The following is a 13,796-nucleotide window of genomic DNA, read 5'->3' on the forward strand; positions in this document are numbered from 1 at the left end:
GTTAAAAATAATGCCATAACAACCTCAGCTAACACGAGATGCTGTTAGCTGCAACAGGCACAATGGCTAATGGCCACCTGATGTCCATACTTTAACTCGGTACATCACGGTAATGATTGTAAATAAGAATGCAACCGATATAAAAACGCACGTGTGCGTCAAAACTTGGCTTCGACAGATCAGTTTTCCTCCAATGGTGTCGAATAAAAATAAAAAAAATCAAATTTAAAGGGTCTGTTTATTGGACGTGCTCATACTTTTGGCATTCATTTTTTGGGAAATAAAAGTGTGCATTATATTTGGGGAATTACGGCATTTGTTTTTCTACACACCACTCAAACTATAACAGGACTATGTGTCCATTTATAACATTTTAAATCTTTATCTCAGCAAAGGGCTAGTCTGGTTTTGCCATGTTTTTATTTTCTTCTGCAGTGGTGAGTCTCCACAGTTAATCTTTTCCTTCTGTTATTTTTTTTCTCACTATGCAATATCAGTGCACCTTTACCATTTCATTAAGTAGCAGAGTGGGTTAATCTAGAGGAAATGAGAGGTGGAGGTTTGTCACCGTGGATTATTCTGGTCCCAGACTTCAAGCACTCCTTTCCCACTCTGGAGATAATCATACCCAGGTTAGCCAGGAAATTAAGTGACTGACTTTCAGAGACTTTTCTAATCCCTACCATGCTCTCTTCTTACATTTCTGGTCCATTCCCACAACACTCATTTGTGTCTGTTCTCGACCAATTTTCACCGATTGTGGACTGGAACAAAAGTTGAAGAAGATTTTCACTTTTTTGTATGTGTGTGTGTGTTAGTGCAGCCTACATTTTTTTTAAAATATGAATTGTGCTGTTACTTTGCCTATTAGATCATTTTAAACAGACTTATATTTTTTGGAAGGTCTTTCTTCCGGTTGAACTAACTCGATGAATAACTCATCCATTGGCCTTCTGGCATTTTTGGGCCTGTATAATAAGAGGGGTCTGGCCATGAACTTTATTCACATAGCAAACAAAACGCTCGACGTAGTTGCATTTCTGCCCTCTTAAAAGGCATGTCATCTCGCACAAAAGGAAATGCTGCCCTCATTCTCCACACTTCTTGTCTACTGACGTGCATTTGTGTCTTATCATTTCACATTTGCTCTGCTACGTAAGCGCCTGTTCAAATTTTGCATAATCGCCTTTCATTGCTGTGTGTTGAAGTCATTTGACTCCAGTTGAATTTTTTTTTCTTAACTGTGATTGTTAATGGACTCAGGCAATCACTACGGCCGCCTGCAAACATTTTTAGCCGAAAGGCTTTGACTGCAGGCTGTTTCAGGAGTGATAATACCGTATGCCCCTTGCCTTAGGCCAGTGCTTGTCAACCTTTTTTCAGTGATGTACCCCTGTGAAATATTTATTCAGCCAGGTATCCCTTAATCAGCGCAAAGCATTTTTGTAAGGAAATAAAGTCAGCTGGGATATGCACCAGCAAGCCTGCAACCCTTGCGAGGATAAGTGCCTCTAGAAAATGGATGGATGGATGAAAATTCTGTCTCTAATGAACCTTTAAAAATAAAGGTAGCATTGTGCAAAACTCACTATAACACACTTTAGCAATAAGTTATTTTATGTTACAATTAATTTGCTCTTAATTTGAAAAAACGTGTGACATTACTCTCCGCAGTAAAAATCGCTAAATTAGATTTACCGTTACCTGCAGACCCCCTGTTAAAATCTCATGTACTCCATGAAATGTCTTCACAAAGCCCCAAGAGCACTCGTATCCCACTTGAAAATGGCTGGTCTTTGACAATAAATGCTCGTGGTCTTCCTGGGGTAACATCTAGCAACAATGTATCGAAAGATAACTTGGTTCTGGGTTGATTAGTGGCTCGCCCCGGGTATACGATATATGACCTTTTCCACAATACAAGATGAGATTGACCAACCTATCTGCAGTCAACAACAGCACCCCAAACAAAACAATATGAAGCAATAGGTCAGGGCTATGAAGAAAACAAAGTGTAAAAAAAATAAAAATAAAATCTGAGAAAAAGAAACGGACACCATTACACCAAGAGCCCGTAGTCAATCATGAACAGGTGAGAAGGGGGAATGTTGCTTCCATCATATTATATCTTCATCTATCCTGTCAAGGGAGACACCTGCTCCCCTTCTCTGCATGCAAAAGAAAGGTCAGGTTTTTATTCAGGCTCTCTCTATGGCCATGCATTATTTTGTGTCAATTTCTTTGTGACTGAAGATGGTGGTTGCATCTTCTTACAGCATATACTGTATGGACTTACGCTTTAATACTTCCTGTCGGAGATGGAGCAAAAATGATTCCTAGATCCCTCACAAAAATCCAACAGTCTTTCATACCTATGGAACTGACTACTTTTCAACCTAAGACGTCCATTTCTGCTTCCTCAGCACTCTCTTCCAGCATTCCTATATCTCTTAATTGTCCGCCCTTAAATATCTACCTCCCCCATGCTTCCCACTTTACTTCTGTCCCCCCAGTCTTGCTTGGAATTCACCTCTCTTTGTTCCCCCTAATCCTCAAAGAGGAACCTTTTGAAGTGAGGAAGTTTGGGGTGAGACATACGCATTCAGGGGTGCCCATTGCTAAGTGGGGGGTAGGGGAACGGGGATATACTATCTGGGTGGCAGGAAGGAAGCTTAGAGAAAAGTAAATTATCTTTCTTCACTTTTAGCTGCACCTCTTCTCCTGATCCCTCTCTCCATGGCCCTATATATTCCAGCATCACCTCTGACTCCTTTTTTTTCCCCGCTTATCAACTTCCCACCTTGCGTTTTCAAGGACAAGCTCAGCTGTTGGGAACACTGTGGTTTGTGCAAAAAAATCTGTGCATGTGAGCTTTAAACTTATGTGTTAGTATATAGATATACAGTTCGTATCACTACGTGTGTATTAGCTACGGTGTGCTGTGCTCATTTTTCAACAGGATTTGTTGCAGAGGCTAATCCTATCTCCTGTGCTATCACCTTAAATTCTTTCTTACTACCAGTTATTTTCCCCCACTGCACTTGCCTGCTCCACATTTTTCTCTCTTTACTTCAACCAATATTTCAGAAATGCACTAAAATAAACTAAAAACTTCCCTCTTTAAAAAAAAGTTTAATTTCAGATAGAATAGGTTCAAAACCCAGTTTTAGCCATATTCCCTCGCTTAGTTGTATCCATCATTTGTCCATCCATCCATCCATCCATCCATCCATCCATCCCTCAAACATACGTTATTGTATTTATAGTATATTTTCAATGTTTTTGTGGGCCCTGACACACATTCCTATGTTATAGTCTAATACATTTTGTTCCTTTGTGTTGTCTTACTAAAGAGACACTACTGACACACTTTGCATGAAAAGTAGTATTAATTGTCGTCACTAGAGACACACTCGGGTACATGAGTTCAAAGGAATTGACCTTCTGTAGTCTTAATTGTACCACAAGTTAAACGGCTCTGACATTTAACTGCGCTCCAGTCTTAACTCCTGGCCATCAATTCGAGAGCGTCACTGACATTTCCATGAAGAGATATTTGCGAATAAACACGACTTGTGTGCATTGTTAACAGTGTAAACAAAAGTCACAAAATTCCACTCTTAGTCCACCTCTGCCTCCACTACATTTATTTGAGATGCAGATTTTTGTTTTGCGCTATCCTCCCTCTCTTTGGACTGGCACACCCCGCCGTCTCTCTAAGTGAGATTTTACAGTCCAATAGTGCAAAGTGACCTTAATGGTGTATGTCTGCCGAGATTTCATGGGCTTGTTGATCAATAGCAGTGACTCAGCAATCACTTTGCCAGGTGCTGAGACTTCTGATTTCAAAACTTCTCTCAACAGCACAGAGCCTCTACTTTGCGTGTAAACATGCACAGAAACACCGCCCATGCCAACATTTCCTTAAGTGCTCTTAGATGTTATACAGTGGATCAAAACGTTACAAGCGATACAACATTCTTTCCATTTGAAGAAGGAAACAAAATGCAAATCTGACACATTACAAAAAAGTCTAAATGCAAATATTATTCTTACTATATTATTAGAAAGCAAATTTGGGGATTTACTCCCCTTTTAAATAGGGTATTGCCATAATTTGTTAAACAATGCTTTGTTAGCATGCTAACGGAACCATAGCACCATGTGCTCATGAAATGCAATAACAAAAAGTGCTCACTTACTTGCTGGGTTACTATAGAACAACACACCCAATTAGAATGAATACGAAAGACCAATCACAATGAAAATGCTGCACATAAACACCTCCATTGGATTGAAAACACAAAAGCCAAGTGGAATTTTTTTTCAGAATCACAGGGTCGGTGTATTCTTTTTCCCAGTTGGAATGACAGTCGTGTTGAGGTGCGTCCGGTCTGCACATACTCCATTTTGATTAGAATGCATCATAGCATCATCGTATGCACACAATAATTCGGCATAGTCTTACTCGAGCACAACTGTTGTGCTAAATAGCATCTTTACAAATCGGGCGGTTGATCTTGACGTGTCACACTGCTGATCGGGTTAACGGAGTAGATCAGGTCAAATGATCAGGCTACCAGAGATCTTCATTTAGAATCGTTTCAGTCGGAAAACACGTCTCCATGTAACTCTGGTTATAGTCCTACCTGTCAGTAAGATGACATGTTTTCCCCTTTACCATTCAACTTGCAATTCATATATAAAAATTACAAAGCATGTTGGAGCTTGACCAATTTGCTTTTCTAATAGCAGGACATATATACTGTACTTAATGCAGTGAATATGAAGTATAGCAGTAGATGGCTACTTTTTCGAGTAAAACGGAGCAGTGTCAAAGGCATTGTGGAGACATGAACTTAAGTAGAGAAAGTTGTTTCTGATCATTTTTCATTGTGTATGTTTACGCCGAGTGCAAATGAGTTCTGAAAGTGAACTCAAACAACTCACACGAGACTGATGTGTAGTCAGAAGAGAAGCCGCCAATAAAAGGTGAGGATGGCCGCTATGCGGATAAATGGCAAGGCACTACATTTAGTGATAAGACTAGATTTGTGCCTGAGGACCACTGCACATGATTGTGCACACGAGGAACATATAGATCCTAATTAAGAGTATGTGTGGAGTATGGGTGTTTTGTAGCACTCAGAGGAGCTCGGTATTTCACTTAAGTAGTGTGAGATTGGAATGAGCGAGAGGAGGCCACAAGTGTTCTAATTGAGATGCTCCATCCATGTCAGTCTTGAAATATGATGTGAAGAGTCTGTTGAAAGAAGAGAAATGAAGCTTTCTTGATGACTCCTTCCATGCTCACTGTGCTGTGAAATGTCACCGGACCGTTTAGCCTACCAGTGCTGCTTTCCAGCCTCAGTCATCTGATCACGCACTCACACCACCGCCTGTCATATTGCTCACCCTGCTTTTCATCTAACATACATTTTCATGCAATAGAAGCATAAAGAGACAAAAGTATGAGGACGGCTTTTTACCAGCATGGGATTTTTGATGCCAATATTGGTGGTTGAAAAAATGATTGGTTGATATCTCGGATATTAGCTGTTATACGATAGAAGAACGTTGGTGTGCATGAGATTTTGCGCATAATGGTTTCAAGAACGTGGTACCCGCATGTACGTGACTAGCCAACGGACTCTTTCTAAAAATAACTTCCCGCTAACGGGAAATGATTATCTTGCACTGTTGTGGAAAAGATCATTTGTAAACCCTTGCAGATATTTCTAGGAATAATGTTGCATGTTTTTGTTTATCTCTTTCCTACCTTTGTCATTTTAGATTTTTTTAAAAGTCCTTACGGAGGTGTCCTCTGTTCAGGATCTTTGTAGAATAGGGTGAAATGTTTTCCCACCAAATTGTTCAACATCAGGAATATGAATCTTGTATAATATGAATCATGTAACGAAATGAAAATGGAGACTATGTTTCACTATTATCACTTGCACAATTTCTTCCAGTCGTTTGCCTCTATCTTGTGGCATCCCAATCAAATGATACAAACTCTGCAGATACGATTCCAAATTTGGCCAGTGTATGAATATTTCAGAGAAGTAGCATATCATAAATAATCTCCTGCATACTCCTCGTAGGATTCATTGAGGTCGCCTGCGGTCCTGCATTCGTGCTTCCTGAAGTCACAGTGAGGTCTGGTTAAGTGCAAAAATCTAGCAAAATGTAGGTATGTCTGTGGACATGGTTGTAGCAGTTTCCAAAATATGTTTAACCTTTTCGCTGGCAATCACGGCTACTATGAAATGTAGCAGGTCCACTTAGGCCTGTGCAATGTCACGCCTGTTTTCTCGTTACTGTTGATGATATTTTCTGTGGTAGGTTTATAAAATCCACATCTGTTGCTTCTCTACATACATGCTTGTGTGTTTTTGTTTACTTGGCCTTTTCCTTGGCATTAAAGAACCATCTTGTGCTTCAGCACCAACACTTTTTTTTTTCGTTCAGTTTATCCCTGACTGTAAAGCAGCACAAAACAGGACCGTGACGGTGGTAGAAGTACCCCACCACCACCACCACTACCACCGTAAACACGCACACACACATACACCTCCTGTTTTTGATTGCCTTCACTAGTGATGTGGTAGTGTTATTTTCACATTTGATAGAGCCGGTGCATTTCTTGAAACAATGGACTTTTGTTTTTCAGCATGAATGCAAAATGGGTAGCTCATGGAGCATGAAGAAATATACGAATGTTTTTTGTTTTTTTTTTCTGCTGGTCCATCATTCATCTTTCGTCTGCTACATGGGCTGCTGTCATTGTCATTTTTGCTATTTTATCAAACCATCAGTCCGCCAGCCCGTTGTTTGATTTTATCCATGCGTCCCTCGTCATGTCATCATTTTACAAATGCATGCTGGACCGTCGGTTGTTGTTCAGCAAAACAGGCATTCGTCGGTAACAGACTTGCAGAATTCCCACCTCATTCCCGATGGAATACTCGCCTCTGCCAGTGAGTGAGGAATGTCATGACTGACAAAAAAAAAAAAAACCTCAGCATCGCTGCGTAGTTCTTCTTTTTTTTAGGTTTTTCATCAGTTCTTTTTCAGCAAAACAGCAGAACCAGACATGGTTCTTACATTTTTGTGGATCAATATCTTCTCAAGTGATGACAATAGGTGTGTTTAGTTTAAAATCTGAATGTGGAAAGTTCCGACTACATATTATTTTCCAAACTTCATGTTCCTTAACAAATTGAATTCTTTCTAACCATTACCTTCATTAAATTGTCAATTATAGAGAATTATTGTCACATGTATAGCACGAAACCACACCGTGAAAGTCTTACTCTGTTCACCGCAGCGAACAGAAGCCGGCAGCCACGGTGGGCGCCATCATGCTTAACATGGCAAGTTAGAGACGCTCAGGGGTGTTAAACTCATTTTTATACAATGACCCTGTTGTTAAATATTTTGTACATTTTTAAGAGAATTGCTGAAGTCGCACTAGACACTTCCTGCCCTAATATGGCACAATGTGTTATTTTTAGCAATCGGCATCTAGTGCGACCTGTTGAGCCTGGAAGGGGGCTCCTCCCACCTGCGGTCCCTTCTGAGGGTTTCTTATTTTCCCCAAATGGGTTTTTTAGTTTTTCCTTGATACTCTTCTCCGTGTTCTATCAAAATTAGCAGACCTTATTTTCTTTATATGGGGACATTCATATTAAGTCCCAATCCCTAAGATGGTTTTCAGCCTTGGGCTTTCGGTAATGCATTTATAACCCAGTTTTAGTACTTTCAGCGATCCTGTTAATTGCTTGCTTTAGAGGCTACATATTTAGCCTCGTGAAACACGTAAACATGTTTGTTTGCCCTCTGGTATTATTTGAGAACGGAAAAACCATAACTCAGTGCATTAGTGTTAAATCACTTAGAGTAAACTGAGACAAATATATGGATGTATTCAAAGTTAATCACCGCAGCGTTTATCCAGTCTGGGCTGATCTGTTGACATGGTTGAATCCAGATGAGATCATAATCTAAAATCAATAGTTTGGTACAAACGAGATATTACAAAGAAACCCTTTGCCCCTTTTTTCTGCGCTAATTCTCGACATACAAAGTAAAGCACAGACTATTGGATGTTTTATCATATTATCTTTTCTCTACTGTCTCCGGCTTTGTCTCTTATGTAAGTTGTTTTTATATTTTTCCCCCTGATCCAGTGCGTTCATTATTATAACCCCTTAATCATCACCCTGACCTTTTTGTTGGATGTTGCAGTCACCCAACCTTTCCTATTTTCTCACCCCTTGAGCTATCTTGTTTAAATCATATTGGTAATGGTCCCATCACCTCGCCACGCTATCAAGCCCGTCTTCACTCAATTCTCTCCCTCCTTTTATAATCTACCTCTCATGTCTTTCCTCCTACCGCCTCCCCGCTCAGTGGCTTCATTATTTCCCTTCTATGTATTTCAACCGCTCCGGCTCATTTACTTCTCATTCATGCAATCTCTCTTTTCTCCTTTCTTCTCCAACTAATACCCTTTCATTCATTCACTCCACATATCTGTTCCCCTCTAATATCCCACCTCTGTATACCTGAGATATTAGGGCTATAAAGACAGGTGTTCAAAAGAAAGCGGGGCCAGCAAATGTGCTTTATATCCCTCCTGGCATCATTCCCTGGAATACAGAGCGAAGAGGATGCGTGTGATATCTCACGCTCCGACCCTTTTATGTTGACAATATTACTGTGAGTCCAAGGGAGAAGAACCTAGTTTTCTGTAAAACCTGCAATCCTTTGTCTTCCTCCTCACTTAGCACACGTGCAAGCACTCCACCGATCCCTTTGTTGTGTTCTCCTGGATTTGATGTTAATATTATTCTTTATTCCGCTGTGTGTAAACAAGCTATGCACTCACATTTTGGTTTGCCGCGGCATGAGATGTGCTGGCAGAAAAAAAGGATGTGTACTTTTCAGAACGGTATTGTTACACTGCAGACCAATCACATTTTGCACCCCGGAATATGTTAAAATTAGTTGTATTTACGCTTCTCTATATTATCCTCACTGAGAGGACATTTTAGGTTCTGTGACGTCTCGTCTTTAGTTGGAGTCTTTCAGGAGTGCTGCAAACGCTCAAATATCCCCACTGAATAGCCTGGGATAATCACACAGACATTTTGAGTGTTGGGGGAGCAAAAAGAAGTATGTTTGAGGGAGATTCAATCGTTCCCTCTATTTGGAGATGAAACATGACTTTAATCATGTGTGAGTTGGAGTGAAACATTCACAAGTAACCCTTTCCACCTTCTCAGTAGGCTCCAACTTTAAATCCTTTCTAAGTAACATCCTTATCACTCAGACCCATACACATGCAAATATAAACAAGCTGAGTGTGCATTTCACACTTCTACGTGTGATTTTATTTTTCATCACATTAAATACCGTATTTCTCCGTGTTTCTTTGAAATGCACCGAAGTTTTGCATTTGCATTGCATACTCGGTTTTGGGCCCAGAGACAATTAAAAACTAAACAATATGTCTGAAAGAGCATGTTGCGATGAATTAATAACCACCGCTAACTAGCGCTAGCTTGCAGCCAAATATTTCCATTTCGGCGCGTTCTTACTAGTTTCCCATTGAAGCTCGATGTTGTATATTGAATTATTGTTGAAGGGAGAATAAGAACATGCAAAGAGCAGCATGAGGCAGGCAAAGACTGTGCAATAGTTTTATTTAACCAGGAGAAAGCCATGGTGGCAAGAGTGAGCCTCGGGAAGCAACAGGATCAGACATGCTGTGTAACCAAATCACTTTAAAGCCCTTCCAAATACAAGCCCTCTGTTGGGAGAACACAAGGGCAGCGAGGCAACCGACACAGGGAGCAGGGCTTTCAAAAAGCAATCTTTTGTAGGGTGTTTGTGAATATTCTAAAATTGAACAGTAAACACTGATCCACAGAAAGTGACAGACACGCAAACACAAGCTCAACTTTTGCTTTTTTCTCGCAGATTCCAGGCAGAGGGAAAGATCATCGAATTGCACCACAATATGAAGAGGTGGAGCGTCAGTATGCCTCCCTACCAAGGTACTCATCTTGCTTTTTTCTGGTTTTTCTTTCTTATTTCCCCCCAAAATACGCACAATTTGTTTTGTGCTCCACCAATCTAGGGGTTCAAAATATTTCCTAAAAGTACCGTGTGACTCCCCAATCTCTAACACTACTTTGCCCTAAGCTCAATCGATGCAATCTTAGTCACGCTACAGTATTTTTATTGTGTCTGCGGCCCTTGTTTATGCCTGAATTTATTTATTTATTTTTCAGAATTGCAGAACTATCTAATCTTGATACTTCTGCAATTTAAAGATTTTGTTATATAAATTTTATTCCATTTTGGGAAATGAGGTAGACCGCTTTTTTGTGGTAGACCACATTGTAGTCATTTTCTTCCGCTTTTCTTTTGTAATGACTAAACGTACGGTCGACTCAACTGGCTATTATATAGAAAAAAATGAATAAATAACTCGAATTTAAACCATAATTTAACACTTTGGAAATCAAAAATCTTGGGAAACAACTACTGTTAAATGTACTGTATTTTTAAAATTCGATTGATTGCAAAAAACGCTTACAATAGCTCACTTATTAAAGGTTAAGTCAAGTGTCAATTTCGGTTTGATCAAAAGTAAATTATGTGATTTGCTCTAAGGCCACATATAATTTTGTGCCAAACCAATTTTTCCAATAATACACAACTTGGAAGTCAAAGAATTATTTTCAAGATGGGTGTTTAAACACAAGCCTAGATGATTAATTTGCCAAGATTAGCACATTTAAAAACTGAAAACTCATAAAACACACATGAATGAGACAACAATGTCGACGAATACCCACACCCCAACGAAAATATGTGCAAAATTTCTCTTTTCTTCTTTTTTTTTTAAACTTCTTTGTACAGTTTAAAAAAAATGTAATGGGACAAATTACTGCAAATCAGTGAGGTGTTCTCCCTGTATCTAATATTTTTTTTGTTGTATGCATTAAGAGATGTAATGTTTTTTTTTTTTAAATTAATTGGCCGATGACCATATTTTTCGCACTATAAGGCACACCTTCAACGAATGGCCTATTTTAAATCAATTTTCATATAGAAGGCGCACCGCATCATAAGGAACATAGAATAGAAGCTACAGTACTGGCTGTGGTTGCATTATGCATCCACAAAATGGAGCTTTGTTAAAGGGAGTGTCAACAAAACTTTTCGATAAGGCAGTCAAGCTTTACTAATAAACAGTCAGAAATTAAGAATAAAGATGATTTGTGGTAAGTACTATATGAAGAATGGGGGGAAAATACCTGATTACTCAAAACATGCGTTTTTGTGCCTTGTCCTCATACAAAATTGCTTTCCAAATATAATTCACAATATATAACATATCAAAATAATATTAAAAAAAACAAAAAAACTGGGTTTTACTTGCGGTTTTTATGCTATGTGAGGTGCGCGGGATATGGCGCAAAGTCAGCCGAAAATATGGTAATCGGTGATCAGAATTGCACTCTCAAAAAGTCGAGTCCGATCTTCCATTCTGTTTGTTTTCTTCATGGAATGGCAAGAGGTCAAAGTTGCAGGGAAAAGTTTGCCTCACACTTGTCGGCAACAAGTGATGGCCCACAGCTGCTTAGCTAGCGTTTACACGTGTTCCTCTTAATGGCTAACACAGTTGTAGACATTCTATATTGTCTATGCATCATCAGTCACTCTGCCTTTTCGAGTCTCAATTTTCAAAGCAGTTGCTTCCCACTTCAAAGCCTCAGCTCCAACATTACCTTGATTTTCGGCATGTATTCCCTTAATTATTCAACCGTCTTTCCTTTCCCCTTTTTATGTTTTCCACCCATCATTTTTCCTCATCCTTACCAACCGAAAATTGTAAATGCGTAAATTCAAACGGCTAACCGAAATCACATTTAACTTTCTTCACACCTCCAAAGACTCATAAAGTTAGCAACAAAATGAAAGTATAAATACTGTGCAGCATTTGCATGTATCCGCACTTCTTTGCGTTATTTATATCCAATGAACTTTTGCTAACATCTATTGACTTCAACTGCTGTCAACGAAGAGGCCAGCCAGATAACCTCTTTGACACATGTCCCGCCCCCGCCTTTATCATTTTCTCTGCTGTAAAACAAGCCACAAGTAGAATATATTCTCAAGTGTTGCATTTGCATTAGTCTCTTATTATTTGCTACTAAACATGTTAGCTATACTCCTTTGTTTATGCAGTGTTTTCATCACTAATATCACGTCAGTATTTTCATTGCTAATATTACGTGACACACGATTGGACCGTTGCTATTTTTAGAAACACTTTTACTGCCTGTGTCGGGCCGCTACTTAAACATGTCTGAGCTAAGCTGCAAATTATTCTTCACCCACCCACCAGAGAAATGTTGCAAACTAAGCTACAAAGAAATGACCACAGGAAATGTGGTTGTTGTGTTTTAATATTTTTCTTTCTTAAATATTGAATCATTTGTTTTAATTGTAACACAGCATTATATAGGCAGAAGTGTTCAACTAATTTGCTCCAACAGGCAGAATAAAGAATTGCTTTTACATAGTCGGCCAAAAACTCTTGCTGCATTATGAAATCACTCATGTCTTACAGACGAGATTGTAATTTGGGCATTGAAAATTTGTTGTCCGCTACACCGTTATGAACGCCTCACTTTTTTTCCTCACACTTTGAACTCTGCGGTTTCATAGGCCAGTGTGGCTTATCACGCTAACAAAGTATTGTTTTTCAGTTTGAACTGCTATTTTACTCGCTGCCAGGGATCCCTCATCACTAATAAACACAATGAATTGTGTTACTGTTGTGTTGGTGCAGTATTCTAACCACCTGAGTATGTCGGCGTTATGTGGGAAAAATGTTAATGCGTTCTTTTATTTATAAAACAAAGAACAAGTTTTACATATAAACAAACATTGAAAAAATTTCCATGTACCATTTTCTGTGGAAATATCAGATGTTACGACCTGCAGCTTATAGTCCAGTGCGGCCTATACGTGGCAGAAAGGAATGCTTTGCTTTTCTTTTTTTGTTTTTGTTGGTGCTGCTTAAAGTCCAGTGCAGCTTATAGTCTAAAAATATGGTAAATACCACATAAATATAAGATTAAATGAAATAAATACATCATCAAAACATGAAATGCTTACTTTTTTAAAATAATTAAATGTCTATTAATGTGATAAATACTGTGAGATCTAAGTACGTTCAATCTGATACTTAAAGTGTTTAATATCCTTTGAGTGTTTAACTTCCACCATTGTTAATTTCTTTTATACATTTAATTGTACTCAAATATCACTTTCGTGTACTTTATGTTTGCTTGCTATCATACACGATTTAAAGGAATAAGTGAGCATAAGAATATTTCTAGTCCGGTTCTCATCTCAGTTAAAAATGTCGAAGGATGGCTTTTTCACACCTCTTCCCTGCGTGTGTGTGTGCGCATGTGTGCGTAAGCAAGAGTGAGGCAAGAGTGTCTGTGCTGGTGATGACTTTAGCAGATGGGGCTGAGAGCAGTGATGATAGTTAGGGGGTCTAGCTGTCGCTTTGAAAAGCCTGGAGAAATTGGACACGCGCACGCTCACACATACAGGACGCCGTCTCAGGCTCATGCTTTCACGACTAGAAAGCTACTTGCGAGCGCACTGACCTCCACCAAGGTGGAAAGATTTTGAGCGCAAAGGATTTCTTGCAAAGAACTTTTTTTTTTTTCTGTCTGCTCCATTTAGCACCTTTGTAA

The 13,796-nt window shown here is 39.2% G+C and overlaps 1 protein-coding gene across 2 annotated transcripts in view; it reads left to right on the top strand.

The window, feature by feature from the left end:
- LOC148423856 (partitioning defective 3 homolog B-like) overlaps positions 1-13,796 on the top strand; it is a 118,281-nt gene that overhangs the window by 88,970 nt on the left and 15,515 nt on the right. For both annotated transcript variants that reach the window (XM_088415659.1, XM_088415658.1), the window contains exon 24: positions 9,988-10,064. In XM_088415659.1, coding sequence (XP_088271785.1) covers positions 9,988-10,064 — 77 coding nt within the window. The remainder of the gene's footprint in view (positions 1-9,987; positions 10,065-13,796) is intronic.

This window comes from Hippichthys cyanospilos, chromosome 5 (genome assembly GCF_059441005.1).
Source record: "Hippichthys cyanospilos isolate Australia breed blue-spotted pipefish chromosome 5, RoL_Hcya_1.0, whole genome shotgun sequence".
NCBI lineage: Eukaryota > Metazoa > Chordata > Actinopteri > Syngnathiformes > Syngnathidae > Hippichthys > Hippichthys cyanospilos.